The 19352-nt window shown below is 45.8% G+C and overlaps 2 protein-coding genes across 4 annotated transcripts in view; one reads left to right on the top strand and one right to left on the bottom strand.

Moving 5' to 3' along the window:
- The window catches only part of SCYL2 (SCY1 like pseudokinase 2), a 33240-nt gene extending 28028 nt beyond the window's left edge, over positions 1–5212 (bottom strand). For all 3 annotated transcript variants that reach the window (XM_064155005.1, XM_064155004.1, XM_064155006.1), the window contains exons 1-2: positions 5048–5212; positions 499–703 (exon numbers count right to left, since the gene is read on the bottom strand). In XM_064155005.1, the coding sequence (XP_064011075.1) occupies positions 499–675 (177 nt within the window). In that variant the 5' untranslated portion in view covers positions 676–703; positions 5048–5212. The remainder of the gene's footprint in view (positions 1–498; positions 704–5047) is intronic.
- Positions 5213–5312: 100 nt separating this feature from the next.
- On the top strand, positions 5313–19056 carry DEPDC4 (DEP domain containing 4). The gene is made up of 9 exons (XM_064155003.1): positions 5313–5397; positions 6315–6738; positions 7847–7998; positions 9145–9331; positions 10111–10337; positions 12266–12408; positions 12618–12743; positions 14783–14861; positions 17554–19056. Exons 1-9 carry the CDS (start codon positions 5313–5315, stop codon positions 17784–17786), a joined length of 1656 nt encoding a protein of 551 aa, XP_064011073.1. The 3' UTR covers positions 17787–19056.
- Positions 19057–19352: the final 296 nt, after the last annotated feature.

The raw sequence follows: 19352 nt of genomic DNA, 5'->3' as shown, positions 1-19352 counted from the left end.
CCCAAGAGGAAGTGTTGACATTTCTAATTCCTCAATCTCTGTACTGCAGCTGAGCAAAAAAATACTGTTTGTTCTGCTGAGAACAAATGATGACATACTTCATGATTAATTTAAACCATAAGAAGTCACTACTGCTGGCAAAAAAATAAAACCTGCAAGGTAAAACAAATTAGACAAACAGTCCGCATTAAAATAAACCTCTTCCTTCTTGTCAGATCACTTTTCACTCAGATTCATTCTTGATCTTGGTCTTGAATTGTTTGCTATGCACACAGAACCACTTCCTTTTCCAGCAGTAAAGCTTTAAAGCAACTATCACCTATGTAGCTGAATACAATGTATTTAAACAACGCTGAGTTCTTTTCCTCTTACTTATAGTATTACCCTAAGCAATAGTCTACTCAGTTGGATTTTGGGTTTCAGTGCTACTTACCAACGTTCCCCATAAGAATGTTACCTAAGGCTTCATGAACACTAGGTCTTTACTTGACAACCCACCTGTTTTGTTGATTTTTTAGTTCCATTAAATATCTTCCATGCAAGACCATTCCCACCACTAGCAATGTGTCGACCAACATCAAATTCCCTGGTGACAGGATTTCCCATGACTGCACTGGTGACATCAGCCGTCACCTTTGTAACGGTGCTCTTCAATTTGTTCAGCATGGACTCCATTGTCACAGCTGTGCAACAAGCTGCAATCCTACAAAATCAAGAGAACAAAGAAAAGCTTCACAGTTCTCTCAGTTTCTGTCAATGTGAGACCCCAACATCTAACCAAAGATCCGTTGGGATGCAGGACAACCCACAAAACCCACACTGAAATACAACTCCTGTGGCTTCCCAACTGTAGGCAGCCACATTGCATACACACATCTGTGTGGGTATGCTTGGGGATGACATGGCACTGCCTCTGCTCCTCCTCACAGACTTCTCAGTCTCTTGATCATTCATTAGATGCAACAAAGCAATTAATGACTAGGAAATTCAACCACTTTTTGAAAACGGGTAACTGAATAAAGCAGAAGATCTAGAAACTATTCCAGCGAAGGGAAAAGGTCACACTTTGTGTCAACATTAATCAACAAGAAGCAAATCTGAACGAAAATCAGGCTCCTTCAATCCCAATGCTCATGAAACTGCACATTTTCTGAAGTGCAGGGCTGCTGAAGTGCTCAGACCAGCAAAAGGAGAGGTGTGCATCAGACAGGAGACGAGTAAGAAAATGTGCACTTTACCACAGTGTGCTTGTCAAAACCTGTCAGTGTGGGTGATGTGCCAGCCTCAAAATTTTGGGTTCTGTCACAGTAAGTTGACCTATGTGGCACCAGGCATGCTAGCACCAGATGGCAACCACTTTTCTCAAGGGAGAAGGAGGGTCCTTGCTAAGGAACTAGTGGAAGTCATCGACAGGGCTTTAAAGCAGTTGGGAAGAGGGGAAGGGAAGAAATCATGCTGGCCCACGATAAACAGAGAATTGGACTTCTGAGGAACTCCCATAAGACACCTCAAGGAAATCAAGGGCAGCTCTGCTGAGAAAGTGATGCAGCCACTGTCCAGGTGAAGTCGCTGCAGGAATGCATGTACCCAGCACAGGCAACAACAGGAGGAGTTGGAAGGTACTGTGTGGTTAGAAAACTACAACCTGGTAGCCATCACTGAGACCTGGTGGGATGAATCCTAAGATGGGAGTGTAGCTGCTGATGGCTACAGCCTGCTCAGAAGGGAGAGGCGAGGAAGGAAGGGTGGAGGCATTGTCCTCCTTTTCCTGAGAAAGGGATAGTGTGAGGAACTGTCCCTGAAAAACTGCCATAAACAGGTTGAGAGCTTACGGATAAGAATTAGAGACAAAGACAACAAGGGGAACCTTGGTTTGCATTTACTAGAGGCCACCAGATCAAGGGAAGACCACTGATGAAGCTTTCCTACTCCAGTTGAGGAGGCTTCATGCTCACAGCCTCTTGTGCTGAGGGACTTCAACCACCCCAACATCTGCTGGAAAAAACAGCATGGCAAGCTATAGGCGGCCCTGGAGAGTCCTGCAGTGCCTGGATGATAAATTCTTGAGCCCTACAGGAAGGAAAGCAATACTGGACCTTATGGTCACAAATACAAGTGAACTCATCACCAACGTCAAGTCTGGGGGCAGCCTGGACTGCAGTGGTCACGCAGTGGTGGAGTTCAGAGTCCTAAGGGATATAGGGCAGGCAAGGAGTACTCTGCTCTGAGTGCCAGACTAACTGCAGTGAGAAGCCTGGAAATGCCACTAGGTGAGAATGTTAATAGCATTCCATTGTTGGAAGGGTTAGGACTTATAAACCAAGCTTGGTAGGCCCTGTCCAACCTGTTCCTTTTCAGCCTGACAGTATGCAAATTACTGTTCAACTTAGCTACTGAACAAGGAGTACTGGGAAACTTCTTAATAAGCAGCTTGGAGGTTAATTTTATGTCCATCTAACTCTGTAAATTTGTGGAAATACTTGTATCAACATTTGGATTGCATCTAAAATAGTGTAATTAACAAAAATTGCTATTACCAACTGCAATAAACCCAGGAACAATGTATTTAGAAAACCCATGCCCTGTACAGCAGATATTAGGCAGTATCTACAAGACCACAAAACCTATGATTATTTAACTGTATCTGAAACAGGCAATTTTTGTTTTCAACTGCACAAAATCTGATTTGCTCAATTCTTTTAGGATTAAACTACTATGTACAGAAAAATGAAGAACCATGGGACAACAAAGCCAGTCACCCACATTCAAAATGTGCATTTTCAATTAAAAGGTAATCACAGGATGGTAGGGCTTGGAAGTGACCTCGAGAGATTATCTACTCAAACCCTCCTGCCAAAGCAGCATCACCTAAGGCAGGCACATCCAGACTGGTCTTGAAAGTCTCCATAGAAGAAGCCTCCACAGCCTCTCTGGGCAGCCTGTTACAGTGCTCCAGCACCCTCACAGTAAAGAACTTTTTCCTCATGTTAAGGTGGCACCTCCTGTGTCCCAGTTTGTAACCAATGAGAAAAGGACAAGATTTTAATAGCGTTCAGACAAGCTACACAGGACAAGCAATAAATGTTTAAGACATTTGATTGCTTGGTTTAATGTCATGAGTAATACTAATGCTACCTACCCTAAGTCCATGACACTTGGAATGAATTCAAAAATATGAAACCTGGAAGGTAGATGTATTGATTTCACAAATTCCCCTTGCAGCCAATAATGGCCTTTATGCTGATGTACATCGGCAACGATACATCAGCATGACGACGAACTAATCACTTGGCAAGGCAGTAAGCAACAGCTAACAGCAAGAAGAAATTGGATGATCTTGGAGGTCTCTTCCAACCTGGTTGATTCTATGAAAACATTCAAAACATTGAAAACAACCCAACATGCTCACTCACCTAGAACAACTGCATGGTGCTAAAGGCTGGGGACAGAGTGGCTGGAGAGCAGCCAGGAAAAAAGGGATATGGGGCTACTGGTAGATAGTAGCTGAACATGAGCCAGCAGTGTGCCCAGGTGGCCAAGAGAGCCAATGGCATCCTGGCCTGCATCAGCAACAGTGTGGCCAGTGGGACAAGGGAGGTTACTCTGCCCCTGTACTCAGCACTGCTCAGGCCACACCTTGAGTGTTGTGTCCAGTTCTGGGCTCCTCAATTCAAGAGAGATGAGATACTGGAACGTGTCCAGAGAAAGGTGATGAAGCTGGTGAGAGGCCCAGAACATGAGCCCTATAGGGGAGGCTGAGGGAGCTGGGGGTGCGCAGCCTGGAGAAGAGAAGGCTCAGTGGCTCATTTGCTGTCTACAACTACCTGAAGGGAGGCTGTAGCCAGGTGGGGTTGGTCTCTTCTGCCAGGCAACCAGCAATGGAACAAGGTGACACAGTCTCAAGTTTTGCTGTGGGAGGTCTAGGCTGGATGTTAGGAGGAAGTTGTTGGCAGAGAGAGTGATTGGCATTGGAATGGGCTGCCCAGGGAGGTGGTGGAGTCGCCATCCCTGGAGGCATCCAAGCAAAGACTGGATGAGGCACTCAGTGTCATGGTCTAGTTGACTGGCTAGGGCTGGGTGATAGGTTGGGCTGGACGAGCTTAGAGATCTCTTCCAACGTGGTTGATTCTATGATTTAAAACTATTAATTCATCCTTGAACTAAATCACAGCTTCACCCAATGCACTGATCCTGTGCACAGCACGCATCATACTTGACAGCATTTCTGCCTGTGACAAGCTGGGATTTGCACCTGTGCAACAAGGCAGCAGTGCAGGTGCATGAGCATTTCACACGACCCAGCCCAAACTTCCATCCTATAACCACCTCACCCAGACTATCACGAATCCACACGGGCTAGAGAAAGCAAGTCTCACCAAACTGATGAAGAAATCCATCAATCAATATTTCAGGCACAACCGACCTTCGGCCAAACACCCACGGAAGAATCGGATGCAGTGATGCGCTGTGCACGGTGTAACTGCCCTCAGAACAAGTCCATTTCACGATTCTCATTCAGCTTTTTTTTCGGTACTGAGCTGCCATTGAAACCCTACCAAAAACTCCTGGAATGCGATCCATGCACGGCGATCCATTTGCCGCCTGCTGTCAGGCAAAAACTAACCCATATGCTGCGCTAATTCTGGATAAGGTATCCCCTCTTACTTACAGTGAGACCGAACTCGCACCGCTCTGCCGAGGAGCGGCCGCCAGCGGCGCGCAGGGAATGCCCCAAAGGCCACTGACTGCGCTCCCTGCTCCGCGGGGCAGCCGGCAGAGAGCCTGCCCGGGGCGCACAGCGGCCGCGGGCACAGGTGAGCGGCGGCGAGCGGTGATCCGCGACGTACTGGCTCGGACAGCTCAAGAGTTTCCACCGGGCCCTGCTCACGGCGGCCTCTTTCCCCTGTACCCCTCACAGCCGGGCTCCCCAGACGCGACACCGCCGCCTCCGGAGCCTGCGGGCCCTGTCTGTCCCGCGCTGTGACACTAGGCCACGGGCAGTCAGTCGCTCCTGCCCCGGTACGCGGGAGGCAGGCAGGCCTCTTACCTGAGCCTGTGGGAAGCTGCCGGCGCAGCGCCCGGCTGCCCGTCGCCCTGTGGGCCCGGCAAGGCACCTGTCAAGCCAGCTCAGTGCCTCGCTCCGTCCCCGTCCCGCTCCAGCTACTCCATAGCGACAGGCACAGCGCCGTGAGGGAGCGGAGGAGCGGAGCGAGGCTCACTTCCGCCCCGAGGGGCGGCGCCCGGCGCCGGGTGCGGCGGAGGCGGGGGGAAGTGATGCACTGCACCAGCTTCCGCCAGCGGCGGCCGCGCTTATGGCGGTCTGCTTGACTCCGCGGTTCAGGCGGCTCCGCAGTCACAGCGAGCTAGAGCTGCGGCGGGGCGGCGGGCCGCGGCGAGGTGGGGGAAGGAGAGCTGCTCCCGTTTCTGCGCTGTCGCGGCTTTTTCTGTCGCGGCGCCTGTGGGGCCGGCGGCGGCTCCGCGCCTCGCCGGAGAGCGGAGCTGGCAGGGGGGTTGGCGCGGGCCTGCCGGTTGAATGGGCGCCCGCGGCCGCCGCCTCGGGGCCGGGCTGCTGGGAGCTAGGGCAGAGGGCAGCCGCTGCGCAGAGCCGAGCGTGGCTGCCTGTGGCAAAGCTCTCCGGAGCTGCGGGTGAGTGGCACTACAAGTGACAGGCCAAGCCCGAGCCGTCGGAGCGGAGATTGGCAAGCAGGTTTTGAGCCGGTTTGTCGTTTGCTGAGCCGAGGCTGCTATGTGGAGGAGAAACTGGGTAGTGAGGAAGGTGAGGCTGAGAGAGCTGGGACTGCTAAGCCTGGAGAAGAGAAGCCTCAGGACGTTCTTATTAATGTGCACAAGTACTTGAAGGGAGAACGCAGAGGATGCAGCCAAGCTTTTCGTTCCGGTGCCGTTGCGGGTTCTCCACCTTTGGAGATGTTCAGCGACTGTCTAAACATAGTCCTGGGTGACCAGCTCTAGGTAGCTCTAATTGAGCAGGTGAGGTTGGCCCCAGAGGTCCCTGTAAGCCTCAGCCGTGTGTGGATACATGCAATGGGTATAGTAACAACAGTAACAAAAGCCCTTTCCTCTCCTGTTTCTGGTATATTTCTGTTCCGTTTTGTTGCCTCTACCTATTCGTTCTCTTTTCTTGACCACCTTAGCGAATGTGAGTTTACAAAAAGGACAGATTCCTGTGCTGTTCCCTTCCTCTGTCTTTGTAAAACAAAGCTTGCAGAATTTATGTATGTATTAAAACTCTTTCAAAGCATTGAAAACTAAAGCTTTATAAACGGCTGTGAACCTTCCCCATAAATATTTTGCAGGCTGCGATGGTCCTTTTCAAGCAACTCAGCTGTGGAACAGTATTATTCATGCCCTTCACAGTCAAGTGGAAATCAAAAGACGTCGGCAGCATCTGAAGACATATAAAAACTGCTTCACTGGAGCAAATGCTGTTGATGTGGTCCTGAGCCACCTGATGCAAAGCATGTACCTGAGCTGCAATGACATATCTCGGCTGAAAGGCGTCCGTGTGTGCCAGGCGTTGATGGATCACAAGGTGTTTGAGCCGGCTGGAGCAAAGCTTGCTTTGTTCAAGACTGAGAAAGAAACAGAGTTTGAAGACACAAACACTAGCCTCTATAGATTTGTAAATAGCAACCTTACTCCTCTTCCAAGAAAGAATGAAGGCAATGACAGCTGGTCTCCTGAGCAAATCTTCAAACAGAAGACTAAAAGATGCTCCAAGTGAGTTACCCTGAGCCAGTCTGATTTCCTTTTTCCCCCCCTTTTTTTTATTGTCTCTTAATGTGTGCTAACTGTAGATGAAGTTATCCCTGTCTAACCCAAGTAGGGGAGACTTTAAAAACTATGGGCCTAAATTGCAGGTGCAATTTAGTATTTCTTGGTAGTAACAAAATACCCTTCTTTGCCTTTTTCTGGTGTATTTCTGTTCCATTTTGCTGACTCTAGTTCTGGTGAATTGCTTTGATCTGCCCACTGTGCTTTAGCATGGAGTCTGGCACAGCAGCAGAAGCCTAGGAGTTGTGCTGGTTTGCAGTCAGTTGTGCTGAAGTCTGAGAGTTAGCATGAATGAGCTACTTGTTAGAAACTGATAAAAGAAATTGGAACTATAAATACTATTTGAAATTAATGTCCTTGACCTTTTGTGATGGTTTGGGTGTTACCTGCCCCCTCCACACTTAAGAAAAATCACCCAGTCCAGACTCAGCCAAGCTGGAAATGAAAGAATGAAGCTTTATATTGACAGCTTAGCAAAATATGCAAGCAGGTATTTACAATCTATACAGCTATAGACAGAAATGTACAAGTTAAAAGTAATACAGAAACACAACAACTCTCCCAGAAACCAGAGTCCCCAGGAGGGGGCTCTCAGTCATCCTTCCACCTCCTTTCCACTCCTCTGCCTTATCCCAGACTTTGCCCAATGTTCAAGGTCAGTTTGGAGAATGGGCCAGAGGAGTTAGGAAGCAGAGGGATTAGACAGCAGGTTAGGGAGAAAAGTGCAGGCAGCCAGAGAGCAACTCCATTATGTAAGTTTGTGTTCTTGTTTTGATACATCTCAGCAAGCCTATGAGTGCAGTAGACATCACCATTGTTTCCTTTTCACATCTTATAATCTAGTTCTTCTCACCAAAATATTCTAGCTGGGCTCAGGCTAGCACACCTTTGCACAAAGCAGATGTGGATGGCCATTTTTTCTGGCTGGCTGGACCCCAGGTACCACGAAGCCCAGAAGTTCTGATTTAACAGCAGTTTAGGAACTGACAGAAAGATAAATGTGCCATGATGGTATTTGTTAGATGTATAACTTTTTCTTTTCCCCACTAAACAGGGCAAAGTGTGAAATAACACTTTCAAACCCCTTAGCATTAGAAGCAGCTGATAAAAAGAGGGTAGAGGAGCTTCTTCGATCAATAAACATTCATGCATCTTTACCTGCAAAGATCAGAATTAGTGAACCAACTCATCTGCTTTCAAAAAGAGGTGAGGATTGAATTTTTCTTTTTCAGGCTTGATTTTTCTTTGCTATATCAACTTGGAGTACCTAATTTCTGTTAGACATTGCCTGTCAGTCCTAAATTTAATGATGTAATAGCTGAATCAGTACTACATGGGTAAGTGCTCGCAGTAAGTAAACTGAAGGAGATGAAACAGGGCTAAATTTTTGCAGGGTTGTGCTGTTCTATTTATGCCAATACCACTTGAGAAGCGAATAGACTTTAAGGTTAAATATATCTGTGTGGTATGATTCCTTTGTTATTCACTTGTTTTCTGGTGTACATATTACTGAATATGCTAGCAGTGTGCCCAGGTGGCCAAGAGAGCCAGTGGCATCCTGGCCTGCATCAGGAATGGTGTGGTCAGCAGGAGCAGGGAGGTCATTCTGCCCCTGTACTCTGCACTGGTTAGACCACGCCTTGAGTGCTGTGTTCAGTTCTGGGCCCCCCAGTTTAGGAGGGACATTGAGATGCTTGAGTGTGTCCAGAGAAGGGCAACGAGGCTGGGGAGAGGCCTTGAGCACAGCCCTACGAGGAGAGGCTGAGGGAGCTGGGATTGGTTAGCCTGGAGAAGAGGAGGCACAGGGGTGACCTTATTGCTGTCTACAACTACCTGAGGGGTGGTTGTGGCCAGGGGGAGGTTGCTCTCTTCTCTCAGGTGGCCAGCACCAGAATGAGAGGACACAGCCTCAAGCTGTGCCAGGGGAAATTTAGGCTCAAAGAAAGTTCTTCACTGAGAGAGTCATTGGACACTGGAATGGGCTGCCCGGGGAGGTGGTGGAGTCGCCGTCCCTGGAGCTGTTCAAGGCAAGATTGGAAGTGGCACTTGGTGCCATGGTCTAGCCTTGAGCTCTGTGGTAAAGGGTTGGACTTGATGATCTATGAGGTCTCTTCCAACCTTGGTGATACTGTGAAATAGATGACTATTAATTCTAACATTAGAGAATTGATCTCTATAAAGCCTTTTTTAATTAGTGTACCTGTTTTGATCTCTTCTTCTCCAACACAGAAACTTCATATTATGCTGTTACCTTGTTTGAGCATTTAAAATGTTTTTGAGTAACAACACAGGTCAGTGTTTTGCATAAGATCTTATTTCTGAGGGTGTTTTCTTCTTTGCTTATGGTATCAGTAATAGATGATGTCTGGAAACAGCAGACTCTGCTACGACTGCTGCAGATAATTGATGTTCCCCTTCTAGAAGGTATCTTGGTGTCTTCAGTGAAGACAAAACCAGACTGTTTCAGCAAGGAAGAAGATTTGGTTATCTCCAATACTTTCCTGGACAGAGAGGTTACATGTAGCTTAAACTTACCTGAGTAAGTAATACATCTATGAAATGAAATCATTAGTGAACACTTCGTTTTAGTCTTGATCAGAAATAAGTGGACAAAATAGACATTGCCACACTTCCATACTTGTAAAAAGGGGTGGCATTAATGTACTTTGCTTTGATTGCAGAAGTGGTAAAAGAATTCACAAAAAGTTTTTGGGCATTTGAGGATTTTAAGTATACTCTAAAGCTTTAGCCTTAAGTGTTGAAAACACTCCCGATTTCTAGGGGCTTCACTCCTAGATCTTTACAACAGATATTGGAATTGAAAACTGGTTCCACAGTCTTCTGAGATTGAAACTATTTCTGTCTTTGCTGTTATCAAACTAATTGTTTCTCTTTGTGAAATCCAATTCCCAGCTTTCTTACACTGGTTACCCCTGGTGGGTTTTCACTCTGCATGGGATTACTCTTTTTGATGTCTACTACAGCAGAGGGCTGTTTGATTTTTAAATACTACCTCAGTCAGACAAGTGTCTTGGAGTGAGTGTCAGTCTGTTAGAGTTGCAGCTCATTTTAATCTGAACATACCTGGGTTATATTGTCTACAGCACTGGGAAACCATGGAAGTTGCCTATTATGAGCAGGTCCTTGAAGTACTGTAGTGAGATGAGTTACATAAACTTCTTAATAAGCAACAAGTTTAACATGGTTCAGATATGTGACTTACCTGCATGGTTGTTTCTATCAAATTTTAGTTTAAAGGCTTAAATAATAGGAAGAGCATTTTAAAGTAAGCACTAAACTTAGCTTCTCCTTTTACAGGCTTGATAAATGGCTCTATGCTGCAATTGAGTGCTTGGAGTATTTCCCAGACCAATTCACAGTGATGGTTAGTCAGCAGTTACCTCCAAGTGCTGACAGCACCTGCAGTCTGAATGCATACAAGAAGATTCTTTTTGATGTTATAGTAAAATACTATACTCAAAAGAAGGACTCCCTTCTTACTGCTCAGGATCTTGATATTCATTCAGGAATTATAGAACTTATAGGTAAGAACAACCTGGAACAAGAAAAATGCAAGTGAAAGCTTCATAAAAGGTGTAAGTTGCCAAGTATGAGTTAACTGGGTCATAACACCACTTGCAATGCTATTGCAGATGCACTTCATTTTATAGGTGGGAAAAGAACACTCAAAGCTGCTAGTCCAAACCTCTGTTCAAGGCAAGGACAAAGTCCAAAGTTAGACCAAGCTCCTTAGTGCCTGGTCCAGCTGAATTTTGAAAATCTGCAAGTATAGGTTCACCAACCTCTATGGGTAACCTGTTACACTTTGCAGCTCTTCTCACTGTGAACATTTCTTAACAGTAATCAGAATTTCCCTTAATTGCTGCTCAAGCTTAATAGCATAAAAGTAAGATCATTGCTATAAAGTTTTCTTGTTAACCAGAATAAAGTTTTGTATGTTTTGGGCTACCAGCTAATGGCTTAAATAAGGGGGTGAGGAGCAGACATCAACCAACAATGACAACATCAACAAAAAAAGACAAAAAACTCCAGAAGACAAAAAATTCAAAAGAAACCAAAGCAAAAATTAAACTGAAGAAAACAACAACAACAACAACAAATCAAACAAGGAAACCTCAAAGATATGAGAAAGTTAGAATTGTTAAGCTTATGCAGTTGGCAGCCAGTCACTAGTGGTGTTCCCCAAGGATCAGTGCTGGGCCCAATCCTGGTCAATATCTTTACTGGTGATCTGGATGAGGGGATTGAGTCCAGCGTCAGTAAGTTTGCAGATGACACAAAGCTAGGAGCAGGTGTGGATCTGTTGGAGGGTAAGAGAGCCCTGCAGAGGGACCTTGATAGGCTGCATGGGTGGGCAGAGGCCAATGGGATGAGATTTAACAAGGTCAAGTGCAGAGTCCTACAGTTTGGCCACAACAGCCCCAAGCAGTACTACAGGCTGGGGAGCGGCTGGGGAGCAGCTGGGAAGAAAGGGACCTGGGGGTGCTGGTAGATAGTAGCTGAAGATGAGGCAGCAGTGTGCCCAGGTGGCCAAGAGAGCCAATGGCATCCTGGCCTGGATCAGGAACAGTGTGGCCAGTAGGATGAGGGAGGTTCTTCTGCCCCTGTACTCAGCACTGCTCAGGCCACACCTTGAGTACTGTGTCCAGTTCTGGGCTACTCAGTTAAAGAGAGATGTTGAGGTGCTGGAAGGTGTCCAGAGAAGGGCGACAATTCTGGTGAGGGGCCTGGAACACAAATCCTATGAGGAGAGGCTGAGGGAGCTGGGGGTGTGCAGCCTGGAGAAGAGGATTCTCAGGGGTGACCTCATTGCTTTCTACAACTACCTGAAGGGAAGCTATAGCCAAGTGGGGATTGGTCTCTTCTGCCAGGCAAGCAGCAACAGAAGAAGGGGACTCAGTCTCAAGTTTTGCTGGGGGAGGTCTAGGCTGAGTGTTAGGAGGAAGTTGTTGGCAGAGAGAGTGATTGGCATTGGAAGGGCTGCCCAGCAAGGTGGTGGAGTTGCTGTCCCTGGAGGTGTTCAAGAGAAGACTGGATGAGGCACTTAGTGCCCTGGTCTGGTTGATTGGCTAGGGCTGGGTGCTAGGTTGGACTGGATGAGCCTGGAGGTCTCTTTCAGTCTGGTTGATTCTATGATTGAACTTTAAGATGAATCCTAGAATGGAACACTAAGCTGTGTGAACACAAACAGCACAAACATCTCTTTAAATGTTTGCACTTACAACATAGTAATGTCGTTATATGTTGTCCTAGTAAGTCTGTTCCTTGACTAGCAATGGGACACAGATTTTAAAGCTTACTTTGACTGAATTGAGTCTTGTTGAAAGGTTTTAGAAGCTGAGATAACCTTTTGTTGGAGGGGAAAAAAATCAATAAAAATGGAATTAATATTGAATTGAATTGTGCTGTCTGTGAACAGTTGCACTGAGTACACTGTTTTACTCCACTGCAGAAAAAGGTAAAACTGATCAAGCTGTAGAGGCATCACAGCTGTATTTGAAGTTATTAGCACCTCATACCCGAGAAGAACTACACAGGCTGCTGACTTTCATTGCCATTGCATCTGACCCTGAGGGCTACAAACTACAAAAGCAGGTATCTGTTGTAGTGAGTGTGGGAAATAGCTTTTTCCTATAGCAAAGCTAACTTCTAACTTTAAAGTATTATGCTTTACTGCCTTCCACTGTGATTTCTTTTCATATATCATGATGTCTTCTTCCCACTGATCCCATCCTGTTATACATGGTCTTTTCTGACCCACTGCAAGTGAATCTAATGCCACATCTCGGTTGTTCTTGTTCCAGTTTGATAACAGGTCAGTGATCATCAAGACTTGCACTAAGTTCCTCTTACAAAATAAGGCATTGTCAAAAGCACAGGCAGAGCTGCTGACTCAGTTTCTGATGGACAATCACTCTGAGCTCTTCAAGGTAGCACTTTCCTTACCTCACTGACTTTGTCATCTTTAATGGTAAATGTGATTGAGTGCCTCTCTACAGATGAGAGGTATGTAGAGCACAGTTTACTCTTCTGTCAGTTAAGAGTTTAGTGGTACAGTCAAAAAGGGTGAGGAGCTATTTCAGACTATGTAGGACAGCTTTTGGAGAACTTTACAATCCTTTACATATAATATCCTCTCACTTTATTTGCAACATTTGTGTTTAAAATGGTATTTCAAGTATTACATTTTTATACAGACCTTTTGGCACTTTGTTTCTGATGGGTATCTACTAAATGTTTAGGCTTCTTAGTGTCTTTGGCCTTTAGAAAGTCACTTTCTTCTCAGAAGTCAGCTAGCATACCTATGAGATGGCATTCTCTGGTGCCCTAGGGTATGTGTGCAGCTTTGACAGCTCTTAGTTCCTTCTAGGGTTCTGAAATGGTAACTTCCAAAGCTATATTCATCCACAAAATGAAATGACCTTTCTGTTTAGCCTCATTACTTCTATAGATCTCTTTTGTTTGAGTTTGTCATATTGTCACACATTTTGTGAAGAGGCAGCCTTCCCAGACTCTATATTGACTTCCTACATTCAAGCAGTGCATTAAAGTTGTGATACTTGACTACTTGCTTTCCTCAACTGTGTAAAGCTCCTCACACTAGATCAGGCTGGCCAGAGCCTCATCCAGCCTGGTGTTAAACACCTCCAGGGATACGGCCTCAACCACTTGCCTGGGCAACCTGTTCCAGGCTCTTGCCACTCTCGTGGTGAACAACTTCCTCCAGTCTGAATCTCCCCACCTCCAGCTTTGCTCCATTCCCCCCAGTCCTCTCACTCCCTGATAGTCTAAAAAGTCCCTCCCCAGCTTTCTTATAGGCCCCCTTCAGATGCCAGAAGGCCACAAGAAGGTCACCTGGGAGCCTCCTCCACACTGAACAGCCCCAACTCTTAAAAGTCTGTCCTCATAGCAGAGCTGCTTCAGCCCTCTGAGCATCCTCCTGGCCCTTCTCTGGACATGCTCCAGCATCTCCACGTCCTTTTTGTAATGGAGGCTCCAGAACTGGATGCAGTACTCCAAGTAGGGTCTCAGCAGAGCAGAGTAGAGGGGGAGAATCACCTCCCTGACCCTGCTGGCCACACTTCTGCTGCAGCTCAGGCTCTGCTTGGCTTTCTGGGCTGCAAGTGCACACTGCTGGCTCATGTTGAGCTTCTCCTCCACCAGCACCCCCAAGTCCTTCTCCTTAGGGTTGCTCTCCAGCCACTCATTACCCAGCCTGGATTTGTGCTTAGGATTGCCCTGACCCAGCTGCAGGACCTTGCACTTGGTCTTGTTGATCCTCCTGAGGTTGGCTTGTGCCCACCTCTCCAGCCTGTCCAGGTTCCTCTGGATGGATCCCTTCCCCCCAGCCTGGCTGCTGCACCACACAGCTTGGTGTCATCAGCAGTCTTACTGAGGGTGCACTCAGTGCCTCTGTCCATGGCACCCACAAAGATGTTGAACAGGACTGATCCCTGAGGGACTCTGCTTGTCATTGGCCTCCATATGGACGTGGACCCATTGAGAGCCACTCATTGAGTGTGGCCATCTCCTTGTTAAAGGTTTTGACATAAGGGTTGGGGCTTTGTTATGTGATTGCAGATGGAGCCAGATCTGACAAATGAAGTGCTCCACAGCAGAGTGGATGGTAGCTCACTCTTTCAGACCTGCCACTGAGGACATTTTTGTGCTGTATAAGCTGAAGTCAGTTCAAGGTTTACAGTTTCTGCCATAGCTTAATGAGAAACAAACATCTAGAACATTTAGCCTCCTATTTCTTCACCCAGAAACATCAGGAATAAACATCTATGGATGTGTTTGTGCTTTTTGAGAGATTTTGATTGCGTACCTAAATGCAGGAATAGATTCTTCTCCACTTAATGATGTGATTGCATTTTCTCTTCTTCTTTAATTGCTCATATGAAAGTTTTAGGTTCTCAAAATGCAGAAGCACTGTTTTGTAACCTTCCTTGTTGGGTTTTGTTTTCAGACTCCTTTGACTCTTCTGGAACTAACTAGTAGGAGACTTCAGAGTTTGCTACAAGGACAAGATCCAGATGTCAATTCAGGTAGGTGATATCATGCACATTTTTATATAAAGCTTTTAATACAACTAGATTTAGCACCAGTTGACTACAATCTTGCATAGACTATGTTCTGACTGTGTATCTGCATGAGCTGTTATTTTCCTTTAGTAGAAGGGAACAGTGTGGCCAGCAGGATGAGGGAGGTTATTCTTCCCCTCTACTCAGCATTGGTCAGGCCACACCTTGAGTGCTGTGTCCAGTTCTGGGCCCCTCAATTCGAGAGAGATGTTGAGGTGCTGGAAGGTGTCCAGAGAAGGGCAACAAGGCTGGTGAGAGGCCTGGAGCACAGCCCTGTGAGGAGAGGCTGAGGGAGCTGAGGGAAGAGGAGGCTCAGGGGTGACCTCATTGCTGTTTACAAGTACCTGAAGGGAGGCTGTAGCCATGTGGGGGTTGGTCTTTTCTCCCAGGCAAGCAGCAACAGAACAAGGGGACACAGTCTCAAGTTGTGCTGGGGGAAGTATAGGCTGGATGTTAGGAAGAAGTTCTTCCCAGAGAGAGTGATTGGCATTGGAATGGGCTGCCCAGGGAGGTGGTGGAGTCACCATCCCTGGAGGTGTTCAAGAAAAGCCTGGATGAGGCACTTAGTGCCATGGTCTAGTTGACTGGCTAGGGCTGGGTGCTAGGTTGGCCTGGGTGATCTTGGAGGTCTCTTCCAACCTGGCTGATTCTATGATTAAAGAGCCTAGTAGCTAACTCACCAAATAATTACTTTTATCTGCTGTAAGCAAAGCACTGACCTCTGAATGTTAGATTATCTATTAATTATCTAGTTGGAACACATTTTTTCCCTCTTTTTTAGCTGAATAATTACTTCTGGAGAATTGAGTACAAAATGTGTCTCCTCAAGTGATTTGCTTGATAATTTGGTTTGTGAATTTTATGTGATCTTACATTTTGAAACAAAATTCTCCTATTTCTGCCACAAGACACCCAAAAATTCTCACAGGACTCAGTAGTGTGAGGATCTAATAATGTTTTGAGCACAGGCTTTGATTGTGTAGTGCTCTTGATGAAACTTTCCTCCTTTTCTGAGTAAGCACATCATTTATGAAGAGCTTACAGAAGGGTAGTGTATCCCAAAAGGAAGGCATTTGGCACCTGGTGTTTATGTGGGATTGGTGTTCTCCAGCTCATTTCTTTTCTGAGTTAACTTTCCATCTGGCCTTAGTGTCAAAAATGTCTTTCAGCACTGTGATTCTAAAGGGTTGGCTTAAATCATTTCATTTCCCTCTGACTTCTTAGCTTCTTTCTTTTGACTTCTATGTTGCCAGTGCATTAGGGAACTGAATGATACTGAAAGTGATGGTGCTGTTTAATGCTCTGTTTAATAGAGCAGCTGTCTGAGAAGTGTTTGGTGCATACAGAATCTTTTACCATCTGTGTTGGGTTCTGGAACACATCCAAACTGCTTCTAGTTCAGTGTTTTGATTATCACATATTGTGTAGCTAAAGAATGCAGATAAAAGTGACAGAAGAAGGAGTTGCCTGTCCACAGTGCTCCTGAAGCCTGTGTGATCTGTCAGTACATGGAACATACCACTCAGGTACAAGCCCTGTGGTTATTTGCCCTCAGTTTGGGAGCTTCAATCTGTAAGTGCATGTAGTGGCTTCTGTTGGCAAGAACTGGGTTTGCTTTTTGTCTTGCAGGCTTGCTTGCAATACAAAAACATGAGATGCTGCAATTATGAAGCTGCTTGTTCATTTTATATTTGCAGTTAATGTTTAGATGCTCAGTGGAGAGATGTAGGTTTCTTCTCCTTTGTAGAGAATTGCAGTTACATCTAAACTGGAGTAAATGGATCTGTGTTGATCAGGTTCTTACATGAATGGTGGAGCCACCATCTCTGGAGGTATTTAAAACAAGCATGGATGTGGTGTTTAGGGACATGACTGAACATGAGCCAGCAGTGGGGCCAGGAGAGCCAATGGCATCTTGGCCTGTATCAGGAACAGTGTGGCCAGCAGGACAAGGGAGGTTATTCTGCACCTGTACTTGACACTGGTCAGGCCACAGGTTGAGTACTGAGTCCAGTTCTGAGCTCCTCAATTCAAGAGAGATGTTGAGGTGCTGGAAGGTGTCCAGAGAAAGGTGACAAAGCTGATGAGGGACCTGGAGCACAGCCCTGTGAGGAGAGGCTGAGGGAGCTGGGGGTGTGCAGCCTGCAGAAGAGGAGGCTCAGGGCAGACCTCATTGCTGTCTACAACTACCTGAAGGGAGGCTGTAGCCAGGTGGGGTTGGTCTCTTCCGCCAGGCAAGCAGCAACAGAAGAAGGGGACACAGTCTCAAGTTGTGCTGGGGGAGGTCTAAGCTGGATGTTAGGAAGAAGTTGTTCCCAGAGAGAGTGATTGGCATTGGAATGGGCTGCCCAGGGAGGTGGTGGAGTCACCATCCCTGGAGGTGTTCAAGAAAAGCCTGGATGAGGCACTTAGTGCCATGGTCTAGTTGACTGGCTAGGGCTGGGTGCTAGGTTGGCCTGGATGATCTTGGAGGTCTCTTCCAACCTGGTTGATTCTATGATTTTATGGTTTAGTGGTAGTGTTCTAGAAGTAGTGGTGGGATTGTGAGCTCTAGGCAAGTGGTTGATGATCTTAAAGGTGTCATCCAGCCTCAACAGGTCTATGATTCTGTGATGCATTAAACAATCTGAACCTCTGTTTATTTTTTTTTGCCAAGGCTTCACCTTCTGTCAGCCTGTGACAGCTAAAGAATACGAAGATCAAAAACACCAAACAAATCAGCATCTTCTGGCACTGCTTCATGAGATGGACAATGACCCCCTTGTTCCTCTGAAGCAGAAGAAGAAGTTGATTAAAGAATTCAGAAAACACCATTCTCTTGTCTATTGCAGTGGCTGTAAAACTGGATGTGGATCTTGTACTCTAAATAGACATCGATGCAGCCTTTGATTAAAAACAAAGAGGGGGATACACATGAAACTTGCTAATGATGCAAACCATTCTCTTCTCTATGTCCTTGCATCTTCAGTTACAGAAAGATGTAACTGTTAAAATTGCTATGCTACTGAAAAAGAAATTCTAATTAATGACTCTTAAGTAAAATGTATTTATAATAGCACACTGCTTTGGAGTTCAGGGTTTGGCACTTTGTGTTTTCCTTCTGTCCCAGAGCCCCATAGCTTTATATCTAAGCCATGACTACATTCAGAGCCATACTTTGATTGATAACCACTAGTTTTTAATCCATCTGCAGGCCATAATTTCCCTGTAAGCAACTCTTAAAAACTGTGGGTTACAACTGCTGTGAGTACTGCAAGTGTACAAAGTGGGTCAAAAATGTTAGGAATTGGTTGGTGGGTTTGGAATGTGTGGCAGACAAAATTCATTAAGCAAGGGAACTATGTATGCTCTCAGTCACTAATTGGAGCCTGCTACTCTTTCTCCACTCTGGCAGATTGAGCTGCTGCTAATATGGAAGTTATGCAAAAGCAGTGAAAAATTCCATGTTGAAAAAACTTGAGGAATAATAGTTTTGGTTTGGGTCTCTTGGTGTACTTGAGCAATTTATTATGAAAATACTTTGCTAGTGTCCAGTTATTTGTCATACTTAAGTGTTTATGGATTCAGAACTAAGCTAGAAAGCACTTTTGGTCTATCTTGACACATGCCCCATCCCTGGAGGTGTTTAAGGCCAGGCTGGATGAGGCTCTGGCCTGCCTGACCTAGGGTAGGGTGTCCCTGGGCATGGCAGGAAGGTTGGAACTAGATGATCCTTGTGGTCCTTTCCAACCCTGACTGATTCTATGATTTATTGTACATTGCCAAGGAAATGTTGATTCAAGTAATTTAAATATGCAGTATGTTATGGGGGTTACTTTGTCCTCATGGCAGATGTTTGATCATGTATTAGACATATAAAGTGGATGTTGACATGTATCACTGCTCTGCTTAAGGTGGAATCAATTAGCATAGGTTGTTCAGAGCTTGTCTGTTTTGAGGTTGGAACAATCTCTAAGGTCAGAGCTACCACTTCTGAGGTGGGTCTGGTCTAGAAAATACTGAACCTGGTAACAGGGTAGGTTGATGTGGCAATTCATAGGGATATATGAGGTGGGATTTGCTTTGGGGGGAAAAATCTATTTTTAAAGAAGAAATTTTTGCACTTTGATCATTTTCTTGTGCTAATTTAAAGATGATGATGATAATAAAGCATTGCATAAAAATGGGTGAATGACTCTATCATTTCTCAGGGTCTTCAGAAGGAAGAGGCAGCTCAGTGGGTGTGGAACCAGGTATCAAACAGTAAGGAAAAGCCTCAGGTGGCCAGTAGGAGCTTATAGCTGCAAGGTGCTGTCCTTCAGCTTATGGGACAAAAAGACTGATCCAGTTCTGGAAAGAAAAGGAGAAGCAATAGCCCTGTTTTATTCACCAACCCTGATGAGACGCTACTACTTTGCATTCTTCTGTTTCAAGAACTGTGATCTTAACTGTTAAGGGCCTGCTGAACAAGTTTGA

This window comes from Pogoniulus pusillus, chromosome 15, assembly GCF_015220805.1.
Source record: "Pogoniulus pusillus isolate bPogPus1 chromosome 15, bPogPus1.pri, whole genome shotgun sequence".
NCBI lineage: Eukaryota > Metazoa > Chordata > Aves > Piciformes > Lybiidae > Pogoniulus > Pogoniulus pusillus.
The sequence above is the reverse complement of the archived record's forward strand: the minus strand, read 5'-3'. Positions and strand labels throughout refer to the sequence as shown.

Bases quoted from the DNA above. Each gene is read 5' to 3' on its own strand.
- DEPDC4 (XM_064155003.1), top strand. From the start codon at position 5,313: ATGGCGGTCTGCTTGACTCCGCGGTTCAGGCGGCTCCGCAGTCACAGC. The intron at 12,409-12,617 runs GTATCTGTTGTA...TTCTTGTTCCAG, and splicing joins GCTACAAACTACAAAAGCAG to TTTGATAACAGGTCAGTGAT. The intron at 12,744-14,782 runs GTAGCACTTTCC...TTTTGTTTTCAG, and splicing joins ATCACTCTGAGCTCTTCAAG to ACTCCTTTGACTCTTCTGGA.